This window comes from Buceros rhinoceros, unplaced genomic scaffold, assembly GCF_000710305.1.
Source record: "Buceros rhinoceros silvestris isolate BGI_N320 unplaced genomic scaffold, ASM71030v1 scaffold12912, whole genome shotgun sequence".
In the NCBI taxonomy this organism is placed as follows: domain Eukaryota; kingdom Metazoa; phylum Chordata; class Aves; order Bucerotiformes; family Bucerotidae; genus Buceros; species Buceros rhinoceros.
This window is the reverse complement of record NW_010398444.1, coordinates 51,118-66,280: the sequence shown is the minus strand read 5'-3', so window position 1 is coordinate 66,280 and position 15,163 is coordinate 51,118. Positions and strand designations below refer to the sequence as shown.

Here is a 15,163-nt window from a genome sequence, read left to right as displayed (position 1 = left end):
TTGATTCAACACCACACCCCCTCCTTTGAAATTTGGATTCAAAAAACAACTCTTAATTGATGGACAAATATATATTGATTTCTTAAATAATATTTAACAAAAAGATGCAATATCATATAATATAGAAAAGAAAGTTGCTAGAATGCTTCCTCAGCTGCCCACTGACCATCACCTAAAACCTATTCTGACAGCAAATAGCATGCAGCACTCCTCAAAAAAAACATGTTTCTTTTCAAATTGGGAAATTCTGTCAACAATGTTGAAATTTTACCTACACTGGTAGGTAAAAAAATTCTAACTGGTGTTAGAATATATGTAACATCCGTAATTCTTGTTTTCGAATGATGCAAGGCAAGCAGAGACAAAGCTGCTTCTTAGTTTTTCTGTCTGAATGACACCAGAATCTTTTAAAATGACCACATTCCAGAGATGTGAAAAGCAGGCTGCTCAAGGACATCTCATCCTTATGCAGACAGAGAGCGTGTGTCACAAATAAATGCTTCGGGGCATAAAATGATTTATTTTATTCTTAAAAAAGACAGGAAGATCAGTCTTTTTTCAATACATGTATATGAACACCCCATTTTCTTAACCTTACCCACAAAGTCAAAACAACTGTGTATGGGAATTTGTTTCTCATTTGCTGACTTTTCACGCACGTGGACACATACCAGCAGCTGTTTCTAAGAAAAATCACTTTGTCAGACCCTAACAAAACATGAAGGTTTTAGGACTGTGCTGCAAGATTACAAGAACGCAAGGAGTTGGGAGCAGGTGCCAGGCTTTATATGGTGTGTGTTCTAAGGAAAACATCCTACAGATGGGTTCTGAAGCTGCCTTCTGCTAACTGAAAACGAAGCTGTGCATATCTGCGCCCACCTGGGAAAATGTGGTATTTTAGGTCATTAAACAGATTTTTGTAAAAACTATGTTCTGAAAACCCTCCTTAATTATTTTACGCTATGTACATTTACAGAGCCTGATTTATTTAGGTGAGATTGATATACTAATGAATCAGCATTCTGTAAAGGATGAAACCAAAACTGGAAAACAAAGTACTTGTTTGCTTCATCTATGTATTCTGCTCTCTTATGTTCCTCATGTCTTGCAGCAGCACAGGTCTGTAAAGCACCTCCAAGCTTTCCATGTATTCTAAATAATCACTCACTCGAAATCCATGGAGTGCTTCTTCCTGCACAAACACACAGAGAAAACACGTATTAGCTAGGAAAAAAAAAGAAGCATAACTCAAACTTAATGACTTCCAAGCTTCTAAAGAGCTCATTTTGTTCTGCTTGTCACAGCCTGCGTGTTTAAAATGCACATTCAGAAATAAATAATTGGTAATATATGCTTCCAGACAGTTCTTTCTAATTGCAGTCTTGGTAACCAATAGTTTTTTCAGGTGGATGTTGTTCATCTCATTTTTTGGAGCACATGCTGTATGAAGATTTTTAAAGAAAACAAAGTAAGCTTCAAGGCAGCAAAGCCAAGTATTAAAATATCCTTTTAAAAGAGTTCTATACCAGTACATGACATGGTAAAAGTTTGTAAATGTGGCTTTTAACTCCAACTAGATTCTCAATAAATTCAGAAGACTAACAGTAGTTAGTTTTTTTTAAAATCAAGGATAAATAAAGATTTTTTTTATCAAGTGCTTAAATAAAACCAGAATAAACACTTTTGCATCACCACAAACAATTCATTCTTATTAATTCCAAAACACGGACTAAAAGGAAGTGCCCTCATGAAAAAGAAACAAACAGGCCACATTCCTTCTTGTGGCTACTATATTAGAGGGAGAGGGAGGCTGCACTGCAGAAAGCAGGATCCTGAAGAACAGTCTAGGTCAAACGGGTGAATTTGTTGCTGCTTTGAACTGGAACAACTTATGTGCCCACCATCCACTAGGCAGTATTGCCACTGCTGGCAGCATGTCCTGCAAAAAGCTCTCTGGAGCCAGACAGTCCTTGTAGACACATGCTGCTGTATCTGCTACCATACTGACTGTGCATCTCTGCTAAGTAGAATTCTCCTGAGAGCCTCTGCTCAGGCTTGGGAGGCTGCACTTTGGCATCTGAATAGCAATTGGAGATGGTCTTTATTTGCTGCCTCTACTCACAAGTTAAAGCAAAGGCATGACTCTACTTTCCAAGTTGCTTTTCATGCACTGTGAGCAGGTTGACTGAAGTGGAAAAGTGACTCCAACAGAGAACTGCAGTAGGTATTTAACTCTTTTTTATTATTATTATTTTTAAACAGTCAAATCTTGTATTGATCACACGTGTGCACATATTAAAGCATTGATCAGCGACTTAATTGTCAGTAGTATGTCCCATACTCGCAGAAAGTAAAGTGAAGAGTAGCTAGAAGGGACTGACACACTGGCCTAGATGTGCCCATTCCAAACACTTGCAAGCAGATAAAAGATAGTCAGGAAGCAGAAGAGTCAGGACAGGTTTACTGAGGCGGCAGGTTACAGTATTCCCGGTTCACATGTGGGAATTACAAAGCTCTGCTCCTTCAGCCTTCCATGAAAGGATTAATAAAAGAACAAGGAATAAATTTAAAATTCAGTATTGCTGAAATGTCAAGATATCTCGAAGGGATCATAACTGTTAGTAATCCATCTCACCCAACAGAAAGAATCAGAAAAAGGGCAAAAATGTTCATGGACGATTTGTTAATTCTACTTTCCTCTTGGCACAGAGGAGAGGCGAATTATAGACTATATGTCTTTGGGAAGAAGCATCAAATATTTGTATCTATTCAGGAATGCAACTATAGCGGAGCAGTACCTTGCAAAAAGAATCCAATAACCAAACGTAATTTATAATATGGCAAAGAACGTAACATTGTGAGGCTGGTTGAACAGTAATCGGCATCTGTTCAAAATAACATCACACTGACACTTTGTGCCACATCTTTTCAAGCTACGCCACTGTGTGAAGGCACCTTTCCAGAGAAGATGTAGTTTAAGGAGACTGGGGCCACAGAGAACTGAATCAAACGCCCTCATGACTTAATGTGGCTATTTACTTCGCTTACAGAGGGAATTGATCAGGATAAAATGCAGGAAAGACCTGTGGGAATTGTTATACCACAATTTCCTGCCAGCAAGTAATATAATTAAAGTATTATTTCACTCACTTAAAATCAATAAGTGAAATTCAGAAAGACCTTCAGATTAAGTAACATATATATTTTCAGTATTGAGAGCTTCCCTTCAGCAACTGAAAAATTAGAAAAGAAACCCTTACTTTAAGAAAAACTTGGAGATCCTGGGCTTCAGTGTGCTTCAGGATGTCTTGCTGTAGGTGTCTGAACACAGAAACGCACATATATACTTGATAATCAGGACCAAGGAAAATACATATAGCAATGTAGTGACAGATCTCATTCCAGTCCATGTAATTCCAGAAACACTGAGTTATCCACTGCAAACAAATCTAGGCGAGAATGAAATTACGTATCGTTAAATTGTTGTAGACATTGAGTCATAACTGTTCAGTTTTATCTCATAACTTTTCTATACTACAGATTGCTCTTCCTATAACGTTACCCTAAGTATGAAAATAAAGTAGTACCAAAGAAGCCAAGAATCACTGTTTTTTAGATCACAGCCTCTGAATTACCTTCCTGTTCTGCTAAACATAACATCCTGTATCTGTACATCTCACTTACCTGAGTACGTTCTGGCAACTTCTGAGGTTGAGACATCAAACTCAAATCCAAAGGTGATTTTTTCAAGATTTTTTTAAAATGTGGGATAAAGAGTAATGAGGGTGATGAAGGTGTGTTTAGTGTGGATTTTCCTTTAATTTAAAGGAGTTCTTTGCCTTATAAATGAATGTTAAGGCCCTTTCCTAAGACAAGTTTTCATTTCATGAAGTGGGTATGGAACTAACTTAGCAACTACTTTTTCCAATTCTAAATCACCACTTATTAAGACGTGTACAACATTTTATTTAGTTCTAGACCACAACCCTCCTGCTAATCAGTCCTTAAAAGTGTTTAAAAATACCCACAGCAGAAGTACTGAGATTCTAATTAGATGACAGCAGCCATACTCTGGCATTTAATGTTTTCAGGTATTTACCAATGCTCACAAGCACTTAAAAACATCAGAGGTGTTTTCACAGTTCAGGGTTGGTTTGTTTTCAATCCTGCAGAACTGCAAAATCACACAGAAGACACAGTGGCACCCACCAGTTGCATTTCAGCAACATGTTAAAAAAAAATCCCCAAACAAAAAACCTTGTCAGCGGTTTAGAACAATAACTAGTCTATTATTAATTGAGTGCGAACAGTCAAAAAATACTACAGTATAACTTCCACGAAAAAATAGCTGAGGACTGACTGTCCCTGTGTGTTTTCCCACCCCAAAACAGGAGCCTTATTTCCTGGGCTGGAATAAAGTCCCACATCTGCCAGTCTTCTCAAAGACCAAGTCCCAAGGTGACTGTTTTAAGCAGCATCTGCACCACACCACACTGGCATCTGCTCCCATTAAAGTCTCTTGATCTGCAAGTCTCGTGGCAAAAAGGAATTTCGAAGGCATAAGATGAAAATTCTTTTTCTTGCCTTGGAACAGCAATAAGCTTTCTAGCTGTGGTGAGAGGTCCCTTGCCTTGGCAATCTAAGTCATATTGCATGAAGCTGTTTATGCTTCACCATGACCATAATCTTTACAAGTAATACTCCATACGTAGCACTCCACGTTACCAAAGAACTGCAGTAAGTAGGTAAAGTGAAAGCTGACATTATAGATAAATACGCTTCTTCAGTAACATCTCCTTAATATAGAATAGTGCGTTACCTGATCGTAATAGTTGTGGTAGCTCATATAAAATAAATTTTGCTCCAATATCACCTGAACTGTTTCCTATTATACCCCTATCCCAAATTACTCATTCCCTTCCTATGGAAAATTTAGAAAATTATTCCAGGGATCTAGATATTATATTTATTTGTAATGAAAAATAGACGTTTTAGTATATATTATTTTATCAAGTTTTCTGCATAAACATGCAATGGGAGGTCATCAGCTGCAGTACACTGTCATCATTCTACCACACTCTGTTGCTTTCCATTTTCAGACACTCTAAGTCAATACCCCCAGTTCCATCACCACCACGCAAGTGTTGTAGAGAAAAAACACAGCAGTTTCTGAATGTCTTTGATTTTGTGGATTTAAATCAAGAAGCTGATGATATTTTGATACGCTTTCATCAGTTACCTGGGATGGAGTGAAACCAGACATGTGGAAGGCTGAAAAGATAAGTGGCAGCTCAGCTTTCAGCAGCATTTCAATGCGGTGAGCACTGCAAAAATAGACTGGATGGATGCCAGATTCCACTGTGGTAATAGGCAGGTGCATCTGAGTAACAACAACATCATCATCAACACCACCACCACCACTACTGAGGAAAAGGATTACAGACTACAAACATATGTTCTTTTAAAACACCTTGCTGAGAATGACATCTAAAAATATACACATCATGACTTCACTTATAAGAGAAGTCATCCCATTTATTTCAGAGACAGGAAATGGAATAAACACAAAAGCTGGTACTACCATCAGTAAAAATATAAAGTTAAAATAAAGAAAATTAGAAGTTAGAAACTGATATTAAATATATCCTGACTATTCCTCTGTATTAGCAATCTAGTTCTTTATTGCGTGTAAGCTTTAATTGTCAGAGCAGGAATTGAGAAACCGTTATTATGGAAAGCTCTGGGTATCAGTGCCTGGTTTCTAGGTAATGAATCCGTGGCTTCGTGCTAGAAGGTCAAGGTACATTCTTTGGAATTTTCCTCCTTCCTGGAATGGAGAAACCGTTATTATGGAAAGCTCTGGGTATCAGTGCCTGGTTTCTAGGTAATGAATCCGTGGCTTCGTGCTAGAAGGTCAAGGTACATTCTTTGGAATTTTCCTCCTTCCTGAGGTAGGTGGCACCAAAATCCAATGGCTGAATAATTCCTCATTCATGTTTTGACATTTTATTTTACTTTATGTTGCTGTACTTAAGCAGATAGGTTAATTACTGAATTTTCTCTTTGTGTTTTCAAGATAAATTATAAAAAAGAAACCATTTTTGTATTGAGAACGAACATTAGCACCACCTGCAATGCAGGATAGTTCTTGTACAGAGGACAACACTGAAGTTCTCTGCACTGACAGCATTCAGCAAAGTTATATTCACACAATGGAGCAAGATTTCATTGTGCTGGAACAATCTCAGGGCTGGACTCAGTGCTGTGAGTGGACCAATACGGTCACTTCTGGTGACAGGACAGACCAATTCCTATTATTACAGAAGCTTGCATGCAGAAGGGGTATGAATCTAATCTGCGGTTCTTGTGTCTCAGAGTTCTCTAGTAAAGACTACAGTTGTTTTAGAGCTTATATGCAAATACTCAAGACAATGTGACAATGTACAAAGTCAAACTAGAAGGGGTTTATTTCAAATAGATGGAATCACCCCAAATGAATGATGGAAATTATGTTTCCTATTCAACTTGATTTGAGATATTGAAAATTGTCAAGCCTCCAGTATTTGGGCAGCGGTAAGTTTTTAAATTTACTAACTATATTCTAGTGTATTTAGTAAATTTTAAAACCGGTAAGTTTTACTAAAAAAATCGAAAGGATGGACTTGCACACTGTAATAACAGCAACAAAAAGGTCATTCAACAGTATGGCAGCCTTCACACAGAATTTAGTGCCACTGACAAAGTTTATTTTATTGCCAGCTTTAGAATTCAGTAACATTGCCTTTACTATCAGTCCACCCGTTATTTCGCTACTTTTAAACAGCCATTTGAGCAAATGTCAAATCTTTTTTTTCTGAGAGAATTTCAAAAAAACACCCAAAACTAAGGAAATGGATAAAGCCTCCTTAGAAACTTTTCAGAAAGAATCAGCTTTTAAATTCTTACAGATAAATGCAGCCTGGGTAACCAGAGAAAAGCTGAAACAAGGAGACGTGAAAATCGCTGAAGAAATGTCAGTGTCTTCTCCCCGTCCCCTGACATTATGAGGAAGATGGTAGACGCAAACCAGTCGTAGCCAGCATAGCGCTCCTGCAAGCAGCCTGCGTGAGAAGGTTAAGGAAATCACCAGAGATCATCTTCTCCTCACTGCCCACAGAAACTGCAGCCCCCCCTCCGCCCCAGGCCCATGCACACAGAAGAGCTAGTTCGTTAGGCAATATAATTTATGCCTTTTATCACGTAAGGATACAAAGTGAGGATACCACAGTTCTTTGCTGCTGTTTCAGAAATTTCTCAGAATTCACTAACACGAAGCACAGCCCATTTGCAGCATGTTCTTTCAGCAAGTTAAGGTATTTTCCGTATCTAGCACAAAAAGTTAAAAACCAAGATTGTTTAAAGGTTAAACATTTTTTTACTTCCTAAAAAGAACTCATATTTAATAGGCCTGTGAAAGTTAAGCTTTCATAGCATTGTTCATCAGAAACACTATATTGCAGATACACACATAAATGGTTTACTAAAACCTACTGGGTTTTACCTAGGAAGGATAAGCACCAACATCTGCTGCTCATCTTACAATTCTTCACCCTCAGTTTTAGAGACCGTGGTGGGGAGGAGCAAGTACTGTAATGCACACAACTCATTTTTTCCCCATTTTCTCATTTTTTTCTCATTTAGAATTCCATCTAAGTATATTGTATCTGTAATTAATAGCATCAGAGTTCAAATATTAATACTAAAGACAACAATCTGTGGACATACTGACACATTTCCTCTTCCTTCATCACGGCTCTGCAAATTACCAGCCAAATAAAATGTTTAAATGGCATATAACTAAGTTTAGCTAAGCAGAATCATTTAGAGAAGTAATATGAGGAGAAAAAGACACATAACTCAGGGGAATGTGATCTTATGGTAAATCGTACTAACAAGTTACAATTAGCCTTTACAGGAATAAAGGATAAAAACCTCTATAGTCTCTAAAGACAATTTAATTACATACTAATACCTTTCTCATTTTCAAAGTTAGAATTTGTTTTCTTAAAGATGATCTAAACGATGATCTAATAATCTTAAAGATTATTTAAACAGTATAAAGTATTGAGTTGATGGATTAAGTGTCATTAAAGTCATTCTGCGAAAACCAAACAAATCCTATAAATACACTAGGGAAATATTTTAATACCATGTACCTGACTGTCATTTCAACACCAAGCTGCTGCACAGATGAAAGGCTTTCAGTCTTCACATCTGCATCCACGGCTAAGACAAAAGAAAAATAAAATAAGAAGTAGGATTTCAACTGAATGCTAATGTAAAGCTTCTTGAAGGTACGAATACCAATTCTGGAGAACTATTTCTCATTCAAAATGCGTTTAGTAGCACTAAAGGTTGTAGCAGGAACCTGCATTCTTCATCCACATCTATGTTTTTATTAAAATCACCTTCTTTATGAGGAAATCTTCACTGTTATTATGATTACCATTAGCTCTACAGGACGATGTACACAAGCATCATCTTTCTCAGTCCCATTTCTTAGTAGAGCTTTATCCTTTCTGGCCAAGAGATTGGACAAAGCCGCATTTTCTGGTCTACCCCCTTCCACTCCAGTGGCCTACTTTATTAACAAAAATTCTATTTTGATATGAAATAGAAAACTGACAGATTTTAAAAATCCTCTACTTCCATGTAATATATACCCCACTTTCTGCATTTGTTTGAATTAAAAATCCAAGTTGGACAAATTAATAAATTGCGAATACAAGCAACCTTTGTTGTAGTATTTTCTCAAAACTTTAAATTCTAAATGGATTTTAAAAATGGGGTATTGTTTCTCCCTTGTATCCATACAACCTAAGATAACTATGCATCAGAAAAAAAATACATCCCAATAACAATATGAGTTACAAAGCCTAGGGCTTAAATCTAACAACTCACATATTTTTTTTAAATGTGCTACTTAAAAAAAACAACAAATGGAACAAATTTAAAAAAGAAAAACCCTAAGAACTGACATAATTTGTTAAAAATGCAAATAACAGACACGGCAGCAGAAGTTAAAACATATTCTGGAAGTTATAAAATCATATGAAGCAGATCACACAGTAACCTGATATGTATTTTTTCTATATCCTTCTCAGACAGAGAAATCAAACTGAAGGATTCCCTGGTTGCCCATCCAGGTAAACTCTCTATGTTCCTGGTAAGCAAACAGGGACTAAAGTATTCAAGATGAAATATTTACAGGTTAAGGGAGGAAATGCCTCCAGTTAGGAAGAAAAGATAGACAAAAACATTAGAAAGCACCTTGCTGAGATGAGACCATGTAAGTTGAAATTTTCATGAAGAAAACACAGCAAAATTATACTCGACAATGAAGCAATAAAATTCAACACCTGAAGTATGGTAAGAAAAAACCCCCACTCTGTATTACAAAATAACATTAAATAGAGGACAATGATCTAGGTGCTAGGGTCGTAAGAAATCAACCTGTTTTGACAAATACATTTATATATAAGAAAAATCAATGGTCTTTGAGTGAACTGAATTTATTCAATAATCTGAGGGGATTGAAATAGCAAACCTACATCAGTGAGAGGTTTCAAACAAAGAACAGAAGTTCAAATATCTTTTGTATAGCAGCATACCAGCCACACAATATTGGGAAGAATACATATAAAAATCACAGGACATTTCATTTAAAAACCAGTTAATCTCTTTTTACAGCTCCTGTTCCAAGTTACCTCTTTGCTCAGGCTGCAATTATCATACTAAGTGATTCATTTTCAGGTTCGTGTGTGCGACTGGGAAGGCAAGAGGTGTACTTATAGCCTAGGAACCAGAGAGAATTTGAACGAGTTGGCTGTGACTAATGGCTAATTCAGCCCTGACATGACCATCTTTAATCTTAAGGAAGAGGCAAGCAGAGGAACACTCTCTGAGCCACGAGGAAGCCCTGCTTCCAGCTTTAAGTGGACCCCCTGTGAGCAGCAAGGCAGGAGCTGGTACCCCAGTCCAGCAAGGGTGAAATGAAGAAGAGCTATATCACAACCCACAATCTGAGCCCCGTTCCAATTTTGTAATAGTTTAGAACAAGTAGTGAATGCTTATTTCCCATTAAAATTAACACAACCGATTTAATTGATTCTCATGGCCTTTCCTTCTCTGTTGTAGTCATTCCTCAGTAGCTGAAAAGGCTTTTCTCCTCATTGGTTTTCCTTTCAATATTTTCCCCTGTATAGGGGAAGATAGAGACTTTGGATAGAATAATAATTCTATATGACATGTTACCTCATCAAGGCAAACACTCTTGTTTTTGTACACCAGTGTATTTGATACAACCATGGCTCTGTACACTAGGCAGTCAAGTTGCTGCCAGTCCAAAAGGCATAATGGGACCATACAAACCGTGGTTCTTTGGCCTGGAGCAAAAGTTTTGATTTTCCGTTTTGTTTATCAATTAACAGACTGGGAAGACCAGGCTTTAGAAAACATGAAGTCATTTAGAGTACACAAAGGACCACTTTCCTCTGATTAAAAACAGGATCTAAAAACCTTAAATGCTTCATTAAGCTTAGAAACTTGTTATTAAGTGGAATATTGAAATACTGCATATTGCAATCTATAGATAAAAAAGTTGACTAGTAAGCTTGTAAGAGTGTATTGTGACTGTACTATTGTAATGATGCTCATACTTCTGATTTAAAACACCGAATTTCATTTTTTACAAAACTCATTTGACAGATATTTATCAAAACACCTGATACAACTGTCTTGAAACACAGTGGGTTTCATAACAAAAACCATCCACAGATCAATTTTCTAAAGAAGAATGCCATTACATCCTCAGACAAAGGCCAGAATACTGCTCTGAACTGTCAGTTAGATAACAGCATGATACAGCACTGTGGCTATTATTAAATGCAATGAACAACACACTTTGGCAGCTTCCTTTTTATGTATTTAATAAAACAAAATTCTATGTTGAACAGATATTCACACTTCTTTAAAAATGTAAAGCACTATAAAATACAAATTAATTAAACTAGTTACTTGGAGGATATCAGAATTCTCTAGAACCTGATTTTTTAAAAAGTTATTATAATAGAAACTTGACTTTATCTCTCATTCTAAAATGCATTTAAAAATACGGACCATTTTAAAATGTAAATTATATGTACATTTTTAGCCATGCAACTTCTCTTTCCATTAGCAACCTACCATATCACTTCAGATGAGGTAATCACAAAAAATATTGGTATGGCTGCTCTCAAATATTTTTAAAAATCCACTATTTAACACAATCTTGTTCATTCAAAAGAGAAAATGCTTCCTTTAAAATACTAAGGACTGCAAAGTATTAATTGTCAGTAATAAAATACAAACAAAAACCCCAAAACAAACACACACTTCATGTGAAAAACTGTGGAATATTACCTTTTTCTACAATAAAGTATTTCTGTTTATGACTTGTTAATGTCCCTCTTATTTCCAACCCTTCTACCTCCAAGTCAAATTCAGTGTTCCACTAAGATCCAGAAAGACCGAATTAGGACCTTTGCTGCTTGTGTGCAGGGAGGAGCGAGGGTGGGGAGCAGGGCAAAAGCAGGCAAAAAGGGCTCGCTGAGCAACTTGTGCCGCCTGGCTCAGCCTGAATCTGGGTTTCCTAGGTAAGGCACAATCCACTGCCATTGCCTATCCAGTCTTCACCTCTAAAGAGAAGCAATCCTGTGCAGCCTGGGTAATCCCAGATGCAAATCAGGTGATCCTGGGGAGAGGTGGGGATTAACCTCTGCTTACAAGCTCCTTCCTTCTTTAGTTATTTATTGGAGAACAAGACAAAGTGATGGAAAGGACGAGATGGGATCGTTGTCTTCTGTGGTTTTTATCTTCCAGGTGTTCCTGCAAAACTCTGAGCAATCATAAATAAAAGGGATTAGGGGGAACTGGAAGACCAGGAACACAGGGAGCAATTCTTGAAGCAATCTTAGTGTTTCCTTGCTTTGAAGTCATGACTGATCATATGTACTAAACCCTGATCATGCCCATTTCAAGCATCTCAATGGGCAGTACTTCTCAAAATGTTTTGTAGCGTTGAGGAGCTCAAAACCCAACATCCCATAATGCATGGTTTCCAAAGGCCATTTACACATTATTATTAAACTCAATCTACGGCTACAAACAGTTCAGAGTAAGCTAACTGGCATGCACAGTCCAGTAGTAGTATTCTTGATCAGACTAGACTCCAATTAACTCTACTACTCTTATCAAAGATGGTTTTCTTACTCAATTTCCCTCTTTCTGTGAAGAAGCTTTTGTGTGTTTAAGTCAGAACATGGGCTACATCGTATTCACACTGAATTGACAGGATGCCAAGCTGAAACAGCTTTACAGCTGTTTACATACAACTTGTATGGCCCTTAGGTAATAATTTATTTCCTGGTTTAACTCCTGTCACCCCAAAGATACTACTGGCTTCCCTCTTGTGTTAAGTGAAGAAACAGACTAAAGCTGATGTTCACATTATTGATTTTGTTTTTTCATTGCCAAATGTTCTTATGGCTGTAAAAATAATCTTTGCAAAATATTAATTAATGTTAAATTTTAACTTCAGTGATAGTAAGAAAGATTATTTTTCTTGGTATGGATGGAAAATAGTTTTGATTCAAAGGAACCGTGTAACTAACAATACTGCAAACAGCTGACAATCTCATGAGGGCCAGAGCCACCTGTATAACTCCTGCAGATGCTTCAAAAACCTGATATTTGCTATCAGATCTCTAGTCCTTGGCTTTGTCCGCATAAACTGAAGTGGTGGAACTCACAAGATCTTTTTCTAGACAAAAAAGCAGGTGTTTTACTTATTATTCAACAGGTACCTAAACATTAACAACGTCAGTGGGCAGGTACCCAAGCAGTCAGTATGGAACTTTGTTTTGCCACTACCTATCCTCTCTCCTGATGTCCTCATGAAAGGTTTCTATTTTAAAACATTGTTTGGAGTTGGGGCAGAGCAACTCTTCTGTCATTCTGCTACCATTTTTTGATGGTGCCATCTCCTCCACCAGGCTACACATGCAGAGCACTTCGGACAGTCTGAATCTTGCTATCATTGTTAGAATTGTTTATATTTAAAAAATCCCATTTCAAAGAAAAGTACTATTATTGCCTCCATTCACAGTTCAAAGCTAACAATGTAAACAAGCTCCAAGAATAATTGCTGAAGAATGTTGTTGGCTTCTCATCAGAACTGGGTAATGTCAGGTGCAGCTCCACTTTGGCTATTGAAAGCATCTGTTATGTCATCAGTATGCTTGTTGTAACAATAGAAGATCGAAATATTCCTATCTATAACTTCTTCTTTATGTACTGGTCATCACAAATACTCAAGCTATTTTTGGCAGCACCATCATGAAGAACGAACCATGTTCTCAGTCCAGTTACATATAAACTGGTAAAGGGCAAAATGCTTTTTTGCTAACAGCATCTTTAGAGTGGGCACTCCTCTTTAAAAACATGCATTCATGAAATGATGCAGGAAGAAGTGAAGAATGCCCTTCCTAATGCTTTCCTTTCAGCCCAGTTTGGGGTTGAAGTCCTGTACTTCTCATTTCCTACTCCTTCTGACCAGCTCTGTACTGGTTAACTTCCCACTGATGCTTTTAAAATTGCTCAGTTCATTACCTGATCCTTAAAAGATTAAGAGCTCATTAAATAGTAGAAAGTTTCTAAAAGATTTTCTTCAGCCAGAGGGCTAAGCCTCATTTAGAGAAGGAACACACCGTGACATTTGGGTTTCACAGCCAAGACCCAAAATACCTGAGGTTCTGTGCCTTTGGCAGTACATGGTAGATCTGTTCCAAAGAAAAAGTATGGTGGAAATAGAGAATTCAACTGCAAGGTCATCTGCACAATGAGAGCTACCAAAAATCCAGTTAATCCTGGGAGGTCGTAGCATTTCCCAGGTTTGTGCAACACATGGCAGAGATCAATCAAGAAGTCTAGACACCAACAGATGATGCTGCAAGAGGACTTCTTTGAGAAACGGGTTTGCTGGCAACAACTAGTTTGAGAAAACTAAAATGTTTCCATGAAATGTTTATGTTGCAACGAACTGGAGTTTGCTAACAGGAAGGGCAAGCGGCTGGTTTAGGAATTTCATGTCCTAATGCACAATCCCTATTTTACCACTATGGCAAAATTTGGTTTCTTGCCATCCTACTGCTTACTACAGCTAGACATCAATAATTTGGTTTTCGATGTTATGCGGTTGAGGGTTTTTTTAAGAAGAAAGAAAAATAAATGCCGAGTAGAAAGTATTAAATCTGGGAAAGGGGACAGGCAGAGTTCGTTGATATTTAACATATCGTTTAACATATCGTTGATATTTATACATGTTGTATGCTATTTTACTCATCTGAATCCACGTCACAGCAGTAACATTGCTGCTAGCAGAAAGTAAACTTCAACTAAGATTTGTGGGTTTGTTTATAATTAAACACTGCAACTGCATAGTGGTTTATCAGATAGTTTTCCTTCTTCCTTATCTTGAAAACGATAACGACCCAAACTAATTTGATTTTTCCATATTTGCAAATTTTATAACACACTGAAATCCTGAGGGATTCCACAGCAGATGGATGACTGTGTTATTCTAATTACAACTACCTACAGGTTTAGAAAGCTGTCATTTTTTAAGATAATCCATTTCTCATTTCAAGAAACACGATAAACACTGAATATCTATGCACTGTACTGCATCCACTTTCATGAAAACTGTGGCTTCTCTTCATTAAATTAAACAACCATTAGAAACTGTTTTTCAGTTCGTCAGACCCAAGTTTATTCAAGAGAATGGTGGACACGTGCAATTGCCAAGTGCACGTTTGGCTTACTTAGATGTGCAGCTAAAAAGATACACCTGGAATATAGTTTACTTTGTAACAGCTCATTAGCTTTACATAATTTTGAATAATGTCTCTGCTGTAGGAGCAGTTTTAGGATTTAGCTCAGATAGGGCTTATACATAAGTACGGAAAAAGATGAATACCATGTAACTATTACCACTATTACCATGTAACTATTACCACTAGTAACTATTTTCCTATAAAACTGAAAACAAACCCTTGACAAAACATGCTCTTTGCCTGAGCAACACTCT

The 15,163-nt window shown here is 37.1% G+C and overlaps 1 protein-coding gene across 1 annotated transcript in view; it reads right to left on the bottom strand.

Moving 5' to 3' along the window:
• Positions 1-1,072: 1,072 nt before the first annotated feature.
• The window catches only part of TBC1D32 (TBC1 domain family, member 32), a gene marked incomplete at its 5' end in the record, with an annotated part of 64,027 nt that continues 49,936 nt past the window's right edge, over positions 1,073-15,163 (bottom strand). The window contains 6 exons of the mRNA XM_010131108.1: positions 1,073-1,192; positions 3,261-3,449; positions 5,240-5,380; positions 6,946-7,100; positions 7,250-7,365; positions 8,196-8,265. Of these exons, the coding sequence (XP_010129410.1) occupies positions 1,073-1,192; positions 3,261-3,449; positions 5,240-5,380; positions 6,946-7,100; positions 7,250-7,365; positions 8,196-8,265 (791 nt within the window). The remainder of the gene's footprint in view (positions 1,193-3,260; positions 3,450-5,239; positions 5,381-6,945; positions 7,101-7,249; positions 7,366-8,195; positions 8,266-15,163) is intronic.